Source organism: Drosophila erecta, unplaced genomic scaffold (genome assembly GCF_003286155.1).
Source record: "Drosophila erecta strain 14021-0224.00,06,07 unplaced genomic scaffold, DereRS2 tig00000055-arrow-pilon, whole genome shotgun sequence".
NCBI classification, from domain to species: domain Eukaryota; kingdom Metazoa; phylum Arthropoda; class Insecta; order Diptera; family Drosophilidae; genus Drosophila; species Drosophila erecta.
Genome location: NW_020825200.1, coordinates 3,165,992 through 3,179,572, shown reverse-complemented (window position 1 = coordinate 3,179,572; position 13,581 = coordinate 3,165,992). Strand labels below are relative to the sequence as shown.

Below are 13,581 nucleotides of genomic sequence, written 5' to 3'. Positions count from 1 at the left end.
TCGGACATCGATGCTTAGCAATAACATTTTATTTAATCTTATTTTTGTCTTTTTAAACTCTTACCTTATTTGAGGCATTTTTGATACAGCGTACTATAATCACTAATCCTTGTTAGTTTTATGAAATACGCTGTTTCACATTCCCAGCGTTCCACCTCCCACTATTTCTTATCGCTTGTATGACCAGACTTTTGCACATCTATCAGCTGTTAGCGCGACCGCCATTTGAATTTAATGAAATGGTAAATACAAGAGTTATATTTTTTATTACCACTTGTTTAATCATTTTTTCCAAAAGCGGCGCAGCTTGGCTCCCAGCCAACGTGGACCACTGCGTCCCGAGTCGCGTCACTCCTTCACGCCGCCTCTGCTCAAGAAGAACAAGCGATCCTGTCAGCAGGAGTTGGAGCGGGAACAAGAACTGGACAGGAAGCGACAGAGTGCTCTTCGCGATGCCAGCAACACATTGGAGCTCCCACTGCCCATTCGCTTCACGGCAAACAGCGAGTATGAGCGGGCCATTGCCAAGGTGCTGGCGCGGAAGTTCAAGGTGCCCATGGACAACTACGTACCGGATTACGGTGGTAAACGAGTCCTGGGCGTGCGGCGCTGCATTTCCCGGCGCCCTCTACACGATCCGGTGGCCTGCAACGCCCTGGTACTCTTCCATCCACCCGCCTACACAGAGCACGAGCGCATGGGCATGGATCCGAGCAAGGTTCTGGTGCACGTCGTCGTCGATCCGCTGCTGAGCAACATCCTGCGGCCGCACCAGCGCGAAGGAGTGCGTTTCATGTACGAGTGTGTGGAGGGAAAGCGGGGCAACTTCAATGGATGCATCATGGCCGACGAAATGGGTCTCGGAAAGACGCTGCAGTGTGTTACGCTGGTTTGGACACTTCTACGGCAGGGGCCCGAGTGCAAGCCCACGATCAACAAAGCCATTGTCGTGTCTCCGTCGTCGCTGGTCAAGAACTGGGAGAAGGAGTTCACCAAGTGGCTTCAAGGTCGACTCCTTTGCCTGCCCATGGAGGGCGGCACCAAGGAGAACACCATCCGAGCTCTAGAGCAGTTCTCCATGACCTCTTCGCGCCTGGGGACACCAGTTCTGCTCATCAGCTACGAGACGTTTCGCATCTACGCGGAGATCCTGTGCAAGTACGAGGTGGGAATGGTGATATGCGACGAAGGCCATCGCCTCAAGAACAGCGACAATCTCACGTATCAGGCTCTCATGGGCTTGAAGACAAAACGACGGGTCCTGCTTTCCGGCACTCCAATCCAGAACGATCTTACTGAGTACTACAGCCTGGTGAACTTTGTAAACCCGGAGATGCTGGGCACGGCGGCCGTGTTTAAGCGCAACTTCGAAAGCGCTATCTTGCGTGGCCAGAATACCGACTCCACGGACGCGGAGCGACAAAGGGCCATAGCGAAGACACAGGAGCTGATAGGGCTCGTCGATCAGTGCATCATTCGTCGCACCAATCAGATTCTCACCAAATATCTGCCCGTTAAGTTTGAAATGGTTATCTGTGCAAAACTGACGTCTATTCAGCTCGAGCTCTATACAAATTTTTTAAAGTCTGATCAAGTTCGACGTAGTTTGGCTGGTAAGTCATTCCGCAATACTACAACAGCTTTCATTCCAATTACCATTTATTTTAAGACTGCAAGGAAAAGGCTTCGCTCACGGCTCTGGCGGATATTACAACGCTTAAGAAAATTTGCAGTCATCCGAATCTCATATATGAGAAGATCACAGCCCGCGACAAAGGATTCGAAAACTCGCAGAACGTGCTGCCAAGCAATTACAACGCAAAGTACGCTGCCTTTTGTCAGCGAATAGCATTGTCTAATGGATTTCTTGTGTTCCAGGGATCTTAATCCAGAGCTAAGTGGCAAGTTCATGCTCCTGGATTTCATGCTGGCAGCAATACGTGCAGACGGCAACGACAAAGTAGTTCTCATATCCAATTACACACAGACCCTGGACTTGTTTGAGCAGCTCGCGAGGAAACGCAAGTACGGATTTGTCCGACTCGATGGCACTATGTCCATCAAGAAGCGCTCGAAGGTTGTTGACCGGTTCAATGACCCGGAGTCGGACAGCTTCCTGTTCATGCTGAGCAGCAAGGCCGGTGGATGCGGCTTGAATTTGATTGGAGCCAACCGCCTGTTCATGTTCGACCCGGACTGGAATCCGGCCAACGATGAGCAGGCAATGGCCAGAGTGTGGCGTGATGGGCAAAAGAAGCCCTGTTACATATATCGCCTTGTTGCCGTGAGTATCTGAATTATTTGTACAAAGAACTCTCAAGTTTAACTATCTTTTTCAGAGTGGGTCCATTGAGGAGAAGATCCTGCAGCGACAGACGCACAAAAAGTCCCTGTCGAGCACCATCATTGACAACAACGAGTCGGCCGAGAAGCATTTCACCCGCGACGATCTGAAGGACTTGTTTACATTTGATGCAGACATTCTGTCCGACACACATGACAAGTGAGAGCTGGCTTTAAATACCCTTTTGATCCTCCGAGTAACACATTCATTTAAGGCTCAAATGCAAGCGCTGCGTTCAAAATATCCAAATGAAGCCACCGCCCGAGGACACGGACTGCACGTCGCATTTGTCGCAATGGTACCATTGCTCCAACAACAGAGGCCTGCCCGACAATATTCTCGCCCAGGCCTGGATGGATTGCAAGTGCGTGTCCTTTGTCTTCCACCACCGGTCGCAGGCTCAGGAAATTGTGGCGAGTGCAGAGGAGGCAGCCTCCGAACAGCCAGAGGAAAAGCCAGACCGCCGGAAGCGCCCATCTACGCCTCTTAGTGATGACAGCGCCGATGAGGATTTCCTTGGATTCTAGCAATTGTTTGCAGTTTATTGTTTCACGAATTTCCTTTTTTTCGTTACTAAGTCTAAACTTAAGATAACTTTTCTGGCTTCCTTTGCAATCTTAACAAGTTATTAGTTTAACATTTCAAAAATGGAACCTTCAAAATGTTAACGTGCTAGAGATGAAGGCTTCTATGATCTAATCTGGCAATGTAGGAATCAGTCCAGAAAATAGTTTACTTTTTTTTGAAATACTGATAAATTTCTATACTCTTAACTGGCCGCCAATTAGGCAAAGTAGTAGGTTAACACAGCTCAGTACAAATACAAACAAACATCGAAATTCGGATTCTAATGTGTATTCATTTGCTTAAGCGCAAAGTTACTTAAGTTGGTTACTTAAAATCAACAGCCATCTCCGCTAGCACGTTATTCTCTGCACATAAAAAGCAATTTGGCGTATAGCAACGTCCGGATTAAAACCCTGTCAGATACAGATTAATATTATGCGTGTATATATAAGTATTAAACCATTCGCAGTGTTAACACAGTCAATTGAACTTGATGTATTCGATTCTATACATCAATGATTTTATGCTCCAGCTCCACCCAAACGTTGCTCTTTTCCGGCGCCTTCAAGAGCGGCTGCTGCTGAAGCTCAGCCAAAAATCCACCGATTGCCTGATAGTACCTAAAGAGCAAGCATACCTATTGATAAATACGAAAGTAATGGTTATTTGGCAGACCATACCCGTCCACTATCCAAGTGTCGTTGTGCGATCCTCCGGGGAACTCAAGCAGTCGCTTTATATCGCTGGCGCATTTCGTATACAAAGCCCGCATCATGCGCGGTGGCACTAAGTTGTCCGCAAGCCCCGAAATAAACAGAAAGGGAACTGAACACTTGCCTATCTTGCTCATGGAGTGATACTGCACGGGAATCAACAAACAAAAAGTGGTATTGTGATAATATAAACAGAGGGTTCAACCGGCGATTACTCACCTTATTCTTAAATAATAGATTTGGTATATACTTCACAGCGGGATGCACCAGCTCCACGGCCATTTCTGGTATGCTGCTAAAAGTGTTCTCCACAATAGCGCACATTAGCTTCTGTCCATATACGGTATCGGCTGCAACGTCGACCACCACAGCTCCGCCCAGGGAGCGTCCGAAGAGTATCAGCTGCGAGTGATCCAGGTCGTGGCGGGTGTGCAGGTAGTCAATGGCCGCCCTGGCGTCGGTGACTAAGCCCCGCTCGGTGGGCACACCGGTGGACAGGCCATATCCGCGGTATTCCACCATCAGTACATTGCAGTGCAGGTGGTGGTAGAGGCCCCACACCTGAGAAGTGCATCAGAGAATTTTAAAGTAATGATGCTATAAGAATTGGCGCTTCCCTTACGTTTTGCATGCGATGTCCCATGTTGCCAGCGTTTCCGTGGAAGTAGAGCAGCGTGGGTGCCGACTTGGAGCGCTCCTCCGGCTGGGTTATCCAGAAGGCGTGCAGAGTGACATCGTCGGGTGTCTTGATGCTGACCGTGATGTGGGGCAGGTTGTGCATCGTCGGAATGGGTATGTAAATGCGGGAGTTGGCTGGCAAGTCCGGGTGGTAGAGGAGGAGGTCCTGGGCATAGTAGAATATCACTGCAAGGACAGGCTTAGTGACGCAATGGTTAGTCAGGAGAAGAATACGTACGCAGAATGATTCCAGCGAAGAGTGCCAACGTCATGTAACCGCCGTAGAAATAGTAGAAAATGAAGCACAACAGGAAGGCAGCAAGAACTCCCACGCCCACGCCGCGGGACTTGGGCAAAGCGATGCCCACTTCTTTCATGTTCGCTTGTGGTCCAGCTGCGCTACATGTCCAACGCTCTAATTTAATTAAATTGCATCAATTCCAGCACCAGCAGCACAAACGATTTGTAATTGTACACCGCCCACAGCTGATTTCGAAGACACCTGTGCAATGCGAAAAGTTATCGATAGCGCAGTACAGTAACTACTGATGTTCAGCGACACCGAAAAGGTGCTGATCTGGTGGTTATATTCGAACTATTTAAGCAAATTTCAGTTTTTGCTATTATTTACTGTTTCACAGAGCAACACCTCAATAAATTACATAGTTAGAGTAATTATACACTAATGTTCTATATGACACATCGAGCAATTCTGGATAAGTTGATTAGGATAATATAAGAATAATATGCATTTGGACAGCATATAGCAATAAGTGATAATTAAATTGCAATATAAATGGAATTTTTTTTCAATATTGCCGCGCTTTTAAACTAAACAATTTATTTATATCATATATTTATGTTGTACATAATGCAAACGATATATCCCACAGCACCACTGTCGCGCTGTGTGCATCTCTTTTGCAGCACGCACGGGCACACTAATTCAAGATGGTGGAAAGATTTCTGCTGCGTCGCATGAGTAAAACGTGAAAAACGATAATTTTGTTTCGAAAAAGTGCATTTAAAAACAAGTGGGCAGCGGGAAAAACATAAACATTCGCCAGCGACCGCATGCAACTGAGCTCCCTGTATTTAATGAGCGCTACAAGGCAACTGTGTGTGCTACCACGACAATATAATGAGCCAGGTGAGTAGGCCTTGAAAAAGCTGTGGATGTCAAACGTCGGTGTATGTGGAAAAATCGGAAAAACTATGAATTTCTTCTATCATTCGAAACCAGACAAGTCAAAACAGTTTGATCCAGGCTGCCGTGTGAGTATAAACGTAAATCAAATGCTACACACTGGGAAAACACTCCGTTTTGTGGGCGTGGCTGCTCAGCACCGAAGTCTGTAGAAGTCCCCTCGTCGCGAGACACCTACACTTTGATGACTGGCCGTGCGACTGCTGGCGGAGCATTTGGATAAAAGGATGGATTTCTCCACTATTCCGAGTGTGTTTCATCCTTCCGACAGTGCCTGACAGTTCCCAAGGCTCCAACGTGGCAGCCAAGGTGGATTTTGTGAAAATCCATTGGGTACCCATTTTCGCAAATTCTACTCAAATTCAAGAATTTCGGTTTGTTTTTATCAATTGCGGCTGTAAAAATCCTTCAATTTCCATGGATTCCCTTCCTTTTTCGACCAAATTGAAAATTTTCACCGATTACGTAATCAGAAATGGCTAGGTGCAAAGTTTCCTCTCCTATATTTCTGACCAAATTCCTGAGGATTTTGAGCCCGCCAAAAGGCTACCGGCATTAAAATTCCTTAAATTTCTTCTCTTTTCGACAGTTACGGCTATTAAAAATATTTTTTTCCGATTTGCCAATTCTATTTCCACAGTTTAGTGCCTTTTCAGGGAAAGATCCTGCCGAAAACATCGAATTCCCGCTTGTTTTTAAGGATATCCGGGTTTCTAATCACCAGGAAGAAGTGTCTTGTGATTACCGCGATCTGTTCAAAGTAGTCATGTGATTCTGTCGTGTGCTTCCTGGAACAATAAAAAGTAATACAATTTGTTCCCATTTTTGGCCAAAAAACTGCCATAAAATAATTTCTGGAGAGGATTAGTCCGGTGTAAGCCATAAGAGTGCATTTTAATGAAAGTTTCTTTACGCCGTTTCGTTTTGTTACCTATTCACCACTGCCCAAGAGCCAAGTTTTCGAAGTTATTCGTGGTTTTATTAGGATTTCGTGGAATCTAAAGTGCGCCCTCATCCTGGACAGGATTGGGCTTTCTTCTTGACAGCTTAAGTCATGTTCTGTAGTCCACTGATTGTGTAACCCATTCCTTGCTTCTAGGAGACTGAATAAGGGGAATATTGAACATAATGTGCCAATTTCGATGCACTCTGTTGTAATACGGACAATTTCTGGCCAGGATTAGCTGGCCCAGAGCCGGTGTGTTACTCAAACTGTTTCGTGTCTTACTGTTTATCCTTAACCAAGTAATTGATCATCAACCTAGATTGATTTGAACATTCTTTCTTATCTGTCCAGGCACTCAATGAATCGGCGAATAGTATTGGCTCAGACGAACAAGATGACACTCGGGAAGAGACCAATGGCACCGACCATAGTGGCAGTGGCAGCGGTAGTGGTTCTTCCGGCTCAGACTCAGATTCAGACAGCTCCTCGGGCAACACTAGCGATGGACGTAGTTCGCCAGAGCCCGGGGACAAATCCTTATCGGTGGCAGGGTTCCCACCGACAGCCGCTGCTGCCCAGGCGGATAGCAAGACGAACGGCTTCACAGATGACCAGGAGGACAGCTCCAGTGACGGGTCAAGTGGCAGCGATTCCGATTCAGACGCCGAGGGCCCATCAGATCAAAGGGACCAGAGCATCAACAATGCCAACTCAAGCAGCAGTTTGTCCAAGCCGGCGCAGAATGAGAAGGAGGACAATGAGACTGAGGCTGGTCAGCAGCAGCCAGCCAGCGATGCCTCTGCCGATGATGCAAGTGATAGTTCTGCCAATGTCTCACCCACATCCTCCAGCAGCAGCAGTGTAAGTTGGGATCATTGGTTAATTCTTAAAAAGTTCCTAACCATTCCTCACACAGGAGGAGGAAGAGGAGGACTACAGACCTAAACGGACGCGCCAGGCGCGTAAACCACCTACTGCTGCTGAGAAATCCAAAAAAGCTCCAGCACCCAAGAACAAGAAGAAAACGTGAGTTTCCCAGCTTTCTCTTTCCAAATTTTTTCCCAACGCATTCATTTCATTTGCTAGCTGGGACTCGGACGAAAGCGATGAAAGCGAGGACAGTGATGATGAGGTGTCCACCGCCCAGAAGCGCAAACCGGCAGCATCTACCTCTCGAAGCAAACTCGCACAGCAACAGCAGCGGCGCAGGGTGAAGTCCTTCAGTTCCGAGGACAGTGATGATGACGACGCTAGTAAACGGTAATGATTCCAGCCCTTTGCTCCTTGCCTTTTCCTGATCCATGTCCATCTTCTCTAAACAGCTGTGCCACTCGTCGCAAGGGTGCTGCCGTTAGCTACAAGGAGGCCTCGGAGGACGAAGCCACCGACTCCGAGGACCTGCTAGAGTTTGAGTACGATGAAAGCCAGGCAGCCACCACTGCTGCTACAGCCGAGGAGGAAGAAAAGTGCGAAACCATCGAGCGCATCCTGGCCCAGCGTGCTGGGAAGAAGGGATGCACTGGCAACCAGACAACGATCTACGCAATCGAGGAAAACGGCTTCGATCCAAATGCTGGAATTGATGAAAAGCAAAGCTCAGACGCGGAGACCGAGTCACAGTTCCTGATCAAGTGGAAGGGCTGGTCGTACATTCACAACACCTGGGAATCTGTGGCCACCTTGCGTGATATGAAGGCCAAGGGCATGAAGAAGCTGGATAACTTCATTAAAAAGGAGCAGGAGCAGGCCTACTGGCGCCGATTCGCTGGCCCCGAGGATATCGACTACTTCGAGTGTCAGATGGAACTGCAGCACGAGCTGCTAAAGTCGTACAACAACGTGGACCGCATCATTGCCAAGGGCTCTAAGCCAGACGACGGCACCGAGGAGTATCTGTGCAAATGGCAGTCGCTCCCGTACGCCGAGTCCACATGGGAGGATGCCGCCCTGGTGCTGCGCAAGTGGCAACGCTGCGCAGAGCAATTCAACGACCGCGAGTCCTCCAAATGCACTCCCTCCCGCCATTGCAGAGTGATCAAGTATCGCCCAAAGTTCTCTCGAATAAAGAACCAGCCGGAATTTCTCGCGGCGGGACTAACTTTAAGGGATTACCAAATGGACGGCCTGAACTGGCTGCTGCACTCATGGTGCAAGGAGAACTCGGTGATCCTGGCCGATGAGATGGGCCTCGGCAAGACCATCCAAACCATTTGCTTCCTGTACTCGCTATTCAAGCTCCATCACCTGTACGGGCCGTTTTTGTGCGTGGTGCCACTTAGCACGATGACGGCCTGGCAGCGGGAGTTCGACCTGTGGGCGCCGGACATGAATGTAGTCACGTACCTTGGAGACATTAAATCACGCGAGCTCATTCAACAGTACGAGTGGCAGTTTGAAGGCTCCAAGCGGCTCAAGTTCAATTGCATACTCACAACTTACGAGATTGTGCTCAAGGACAAGCAATTTCTGGGTACGCTCCAGTGGGCTGCGCTCCTGGTGGACGAGGCACATCGCCTTAAGAACGACGACTCACTGCTTTACAAGTCACTGAAGGAGTTCGACACCAACCATCGACTGCTCATAACTGGTACCCCGCTGCAGAACTCGCTGAAGGAGCTGTGGGCTTTGCTGCACTTCATCATGCCGGATAAGTTCGACACGTGGGATAATTTCGAGGTGCAGCATGGCAATGCAGAGGATAAGGGCTACACTAGGCTGCATCAGCAGCTGGAGCCGTATATTCTGCGGAGAGTGAAGAAGGATGTGGAGAAATCGCTGCCGGCTAAAGTGGAGCAGATCCTGCGGGTCGAAATGACCTCGCTGCAGAAACAGTACTACAAGTGGATCCTCACAAAGAACTTTGATGCGCTGCGCAAGGGGAAGCGCGGTAGTACCTCAACTTTCCTCAACATAGTCATCGAGCTGAAGAAGTGCTGCAACCACGCTGCTCTCATCCGACCCTCCGAGTTTGAACTTATGGGTCTGCAGCAGGATGAGGCACTGCAAACTCTACTGAAGGGATCCGGAAAGCTTGTGCTGCTCGATAAGCTACTCTGCCGACTGAAAGAGACGGGCCACCGCGTGCTGATTTTTTCCCAAATGGTGCGCATGCTGGATGTGCTGGCTGACTATCTGCAGAAGCGTCACTTTCCCTTCCAGCGCCTCGACGGAAGCATAAAGGGAGAGATGAGGCGGCAGGCTCTGGATCACTTCAATGCCGAGGGCAGCCAGGACTTTTGCTTCCTGCTGTCCACAAGGGCTGGTGGCTTGGGCATAAACTTGGCCACAGCCGACACGGTGATTATCTTTGACTCTGACTGGAACCCTCAAAACGATTTACAGGCGCAGGCGAGAGCGCATCGAATCGGTCAGAAAAACCAGGTTAACATTTATCGCCTGGTCACCGCGCGATCGGTAGAGGAACAGATCGTGGAGCGAGCCAAACAGAAAATGGTGCTGGACCACCTGGTCATTCAGCGGATGGACACTACCGGACGCACTGTCCTGGATAAGAGCGGCAACGGACACTCCTCTAACTCGAATCCGTTCAACAAGGACGATCTGTCTGCTATCTTGAAGTTTGGTGCAGAGGAGCTGTTCAAGGACGAACAGGAACATGACGACGACTTGGTTTGTGACATTGATGAAATACTGCGCAGGGCCGAGACCCGAAACGAAGACCCGGAAATGCCAGCAGACGACCTGTTATCCGCTTTCAAAGTGGCCAGCATAGCTGCATTCGAAGAGGAGCCGACCGATTCGGTTAACAAGCAGGATCACAATGCCGCCGGCGAGGAGGATGACAGTAAGGACTGGGACGACATCATTCCGGAGGGCTTCCGCAAAGCAATAGACGATCAGGAGCGAGCCAAGGAGATGGAAGATCTCTACTTGCCGCCTCGCAGGAAAACTGCCGCCAACCAAAACGAAGGAAAGCGTGGAGCCGGCAAAGGGGGCAAGGCGAAACAGCAGGCAGACGACTCCGGAGGCGACTCGGACTACGAGCTGGGCTCCGACGGCAGTGGTGACGATGGACGACCCCGCAAGCGTGGGCGGCCTACCATGAAGGAGAAGATCACCGGATTCACGGATGCGGAGTTGCGCCGCTTCATTCGCAGTTACAAAAAGTTTCCCGCTCCTCTCCACCGCATGGAGGCCATCGCTTGTGATGCTGAGCTGCAAGAAAAGCCACTCGCGGAACTAAAGCGTCTCGGAGAGATGCTGCACGACCGCTGCGTTCAATTCCTGCACGAGCACAAGGAGGAAGAGAGTAAGACTGCGGCGACGGACGAGACGCCGGGCGCCAAGCAGCGCCGCGCACGCGCCACCTTCTCCGTGAAGCTGGGTGGCGTCTCTTTTAATGCCAAAAAGCTGCTGGCCTGTGAGCAGGAGCTTCAGCCGCTCAATGAGATAATGCCCAGCATGCCCGATGAGCGCCAGCAATGGAGCTTCAATATCAAGACACGCGCCCCGGTCTTTGACGTGGAGTGGGGCAACGAGGAAGACACGAAGCTACTGTGCGGCATTTACCAGTACGGCATTGGATCCTGGGAGCAGATGAAGCTGGACCCCACGCTCAAGTTGACCGACAAGATATTGCTAAACGATACCCGCAAGCCACAGGCCAAACAGCTGCAGACGCGTGCCGAGTACCTGCTCAAGATCATCAAGAAGAACGTGGAGCTGACTAAGGGAGGACAAAGGCGACAACGGCGCCCCCGAGCATCGCGAGCCAACGATGCCAAGGCGGCCAGCCAGTCTGCTAGTTCGACCATCGATGGTAAGCCGCACGACGGCGAGGACGCAGGTGGCGACGCACGCACCGCCATCGAAAGCAGTAACAGTCAAGTAGATCCATCCACCGCGTCGCCGCACAATGCTCCAGCCGCGGAACAGCACGGTGGCACTGTGAAGAAAGCCAAAAAATCCAAGGCTCGGTCGAAGAAGACCAGCGCCTCGGACAACAATGGCAACAAGCCGATGCACTTTACGGCGAACAATGAACCCAGGGCCTTGGAGGTGCTGGGAGACCTAGATCCCAGCATATTCAATGAGTGCAAGGAAAAGATGCGGCCGGTGAAGAAGGCCCTGAAGGCGCTGGACCAGCCGGATGTCAGTCTGTCGGACCAGGATCAGCTGCAGCACACCAGGGATTGCCTGCTTCAAATTGGCAAACAGATCGATGTTTGCCTAAGCACCTACGCCGAGACAGAGAAAAAGGAGTGGCGCAGTAACCTGTGGTACTTTGTGTCCAAGTTCACTGAACTGGATGCCAAGCGCCTCTTCAAGATCTACAAGCACGCACTCAAGCAGAAAGCAGGCGGCGATGGTGATGGCGAGGCGAAGGGAAAAGACAAGGACTCGGCCGAAAGTCCGGACAAGTCCAAACGCAACGGCGTGACGGCTGAAGAAAGGGACAAGGAGCGCGACAAAAGTGGGGCCAAAAAGAAGAAAAAGGACAAGGACAAGGAACGCAGTGGACAGTCGCGATATCCGGAAGCTGGAACACCCTCCTCCGGTCGTTACGCAAACGACTCGCCCCTGAAGCGTAAGCGCGATGAGAACGACGCTGATGCAAGCAGCGGATTAGCTGGCGCCCCCGGCGGAGGCATCGGCGACCACCTCAAGTCCATGTCCTTCAAGCGGCTCAATACGGACCGCCACGAGGACCGTAAGAAGCACCATCGCGGTGCCGACTACTACGGTGGCAGTGGCCCACCCATGGGAAGTGGGGGCTATGAAGGCGGCAGCAATTCCCGTCGCCAAGGCCCCACCTCCCCATCTACGCCTCGTGGCGGCCGGGGCGGCTACGATCCACCGCCCGCGCCATCCGGCTACACCCCGGAAATGGAGCGGTGGCATTCCCGCGAAAGGTAATGATCGAAGTGGACTTGGTCCTTGCATAGAATTTGAAATATGCTTTACTTTTGCAGATACAGCCAGGAATACAAACGTGATCGCTACGATGGATATCCGCGCAGTGGAGGAGGTCAAGGCAGCTATCATCGCGAACGCGACCGTCGTCCTGACAAGCGCAGGTAATCAATCGCCCAGGCTCGCATTGTGTATTTGGCTTATTCGGTGGTCGTCCATTTCAGATATCCCTCTGGCTTGCCACCGCATCCTTACTCAAGCCATTACCTGCCGCCCAATTACTATGGATTGCCGAACGGAACCGTTCCAGTCCTGCCGCCGCCATCGTCCGGCTACCGCAGTGATCCCCGCGGATATCCGGTCATGCCGCGTGATTATCCTGCCGACTACAGACGCAGCGACTACGAGCGGCGCACGCAGACCTGAGGAGTCGGCTCTGGAGCCCGACTGTCTATTGTACATAGAACACCTAGACTTAAGCGCGGCTGGCGGGGCATCGTCCTGGCCAGCCACTCGACACAGAAAAACCAACCTGCATACAGTACGTTAAGCGTAGCTCCATACACCTGTACAAGTAATACCTAGCAGCTAACTTCTATACATACTTCTATAAATACTATACTATACATCCGATCGCACAGAGGGCCGGCACTGCATCATCCAGGGTTTAGCGGCAATACCTGCAACCTAATCTTAGACTTTCTGTGTATAAATCGTAGGCTTTAACTCGCTCATCATTGCGAAACATCATTTTTATACTACCCAACTGGTGAATGCGTGCTGTGTGGTTTATTTGGTGGCCCGCGATGCGATGCAAACAAGTCGTTCAAAAGCTTTTAAACCAACAACAAATTCTCACTATAATTAAACACTATGATATGTTTGTAAGCACAAGCAATGGGGCCCGTTGAAGATTTGTATCAAGGTTATTAAAGCAAGCAGCAGACTAATCATTTGTTTAATGTCTACATTGCATTCGAACTTTTACAAGCCGTTCAAAATGAAAAATCAGCGAATGATCCAGAGAACTGTAATCTAGTTAAAATTAAAGATACTAATATTAATGATATATTAATATTTAAAGTACGTTGTAGTGTCTGAGAAATCTATTAAATATATATCAATAAATTATAAAACCTATAAATTGAAACAAATGTGTATTTTATTCTAACAATAATGTCCACTTCATGTTGTAATTATTTAAAAACTAAAACTCACCAAATTCCGTATTTTCCCGCTCTAGGTTCGAATG

General features: G+C 49.8%; 3 protein-coding genes across 4 annotated transcripts; 2 read left to right on the top strand and 1 right to left on the bottom strand.

Moving 5' to 3' along the window:
* The first annotated feature begins 1 nt into the window (after position 1).
* On the top strand, positions 2-3,340 carry LOC6543248 (DNA repair and recombination protein RAD54-like). Its single transcript, XM_001968466.3, has 6 exons — positions 2-242; positions 299-1,613; positions 1,670-1,823; positions 1,879-2,284; positions 2,340-2,503; positions 2,559-3,340. The coding sequence occupies exons 1-6, from the start codon at positions 180-182 to the stop codon at positions 2,869-2,871; spliced, it is 2,415 nt and encodes an 804-aa protein (XP_001968502.2). The 5' UTR covers positions 2-179; the 3' UTR covers positions 2,872-3,340.
* LOC113564054 (protein ABHD13) lies at positions 2,860-4,854 on the bottom strand. The gene is made up of 5 exons (XM_026978432.1): positions 4,541-4,854; positions 4,247-4,488; positions 3,844-4,185; positions 3,592-3,770; positions 2,860-3,531 (listed from the first exon to the last, which is right to left on the bottom strand). Exons 1-5 carry the CDS (start codon positions 4,677-4,679, stop codon positions 3,417-3,419), a joined length of 1,017 nt encoding a protein of 338 aa, XP_026834233.1. The 5' UTR covers positions 4,680-4,854; the 3' UTR covers positions 2,860-3,416.
* A 339-nt stretch (positions 4,855-5,193) lies between these two features.
* LOC6542029 (chromodomain-helicase-DNA-binding protein 1) lies at positions 5,194-13,473 on the top strand. 2 transcript variants are annotated; one of them, XM_001968464.3, is made up of 7 exons: positions 5,194-5,452; positions 6,807-7,316; positions 7,372-7,481; positions 7,542-7,715; positions 7,778-12,328; positions 12,389-12,493; positions 12,554-13,473. In XM_001968464.3, exons 1-7 carry the CDS (start codon positions 5,444-5,446, stop codon positions 12,753-12,755), a joined length of 5,661 nt encoding a protein of 1,886 aa, XP_001968500.1. In that variant the 5' UTR covers positions 5,194-5,443; the 3' UTR covers positions 12,756-13,473. The 2 variants fall into 2 exon arrangements, with proteins under 2 accessions (XP_001968500.1, XP_015015167.1); XM_015159681.2 differs by lacking the exon at positions 5,194-5,452 and adding an exon at positions 5,459-5,577.
* Positions 13,474-13,581: the final 108 nt, after the last annotated feature.

Excerpts from the sequence above, each read along its gene's own strand:
- LOC6543248 (XM_001968466.3), top strand. The coding sequence starts at position 180 with ATGACCAGACTTTTGCACATCTATCAGCTGTTAGCGCGACCGCCATTT. Across the intron at positions 1,824-1,878 it reads CCAAGCAATTACAACGCAAA|GGATCTTAATCCAGAGCTAA; the intron begins GTACGCTGCCTT and ends CTTGTGTTCCAG. Across the intron at positions 2,504-2,558 it reads CTGTCCGACACACATGACAA|GCTCAAATGCAAGCGCTGCG; the intron begins GTGAGAGCTGGC and ends CATTCATTTAAG.
- LOC113564054 (XM_026978432.1), bottom strand. The coding sequence starts at position 4,679 with ATGAAAGAAGTGGGCATCGCTTTGCCCAAGTCCCGCGGCGTGGGCGTG. Across the intron at positions 4,186-4,246 it reads TGGGACATCGCATGCAAAAC|GTGTGGGGCCTCTACCACCA; the intron begins GTAAGGGAAGCG and ends TGCACTTCTCAG. Across the intron at positions 3,771-3,843 it reads ATCTATTATTTAAGAATAAG|TATCACTCCATGAGCAAGAT; the intron begins GTGAGTAATCGC and ends ATTCCCGTGCAG.
- LOC6542029 (XM_015159681.2), top strand. The coding sequence starts at position 5,479 with ATGTCAAACGTCGGTGTATGTGGAAAAATCGGAAAAACTATGAATTTC. Across the intron at positions 7,716-7,777 it reads GATGACGACGCTAGTAAACG|CTGTGCCACTCGTCGCAAGG; the intron begins GTAATGATTCCA and ends TTCTCTAAACAG. Across the intron at positions 12,329-12,388 it reads CGGTGGCATTCCCGCGAAAG|ATACAGCCAGGAATACAAAC; the intron begins GTAATGATCGAA and ends TTACTTTTGCAG.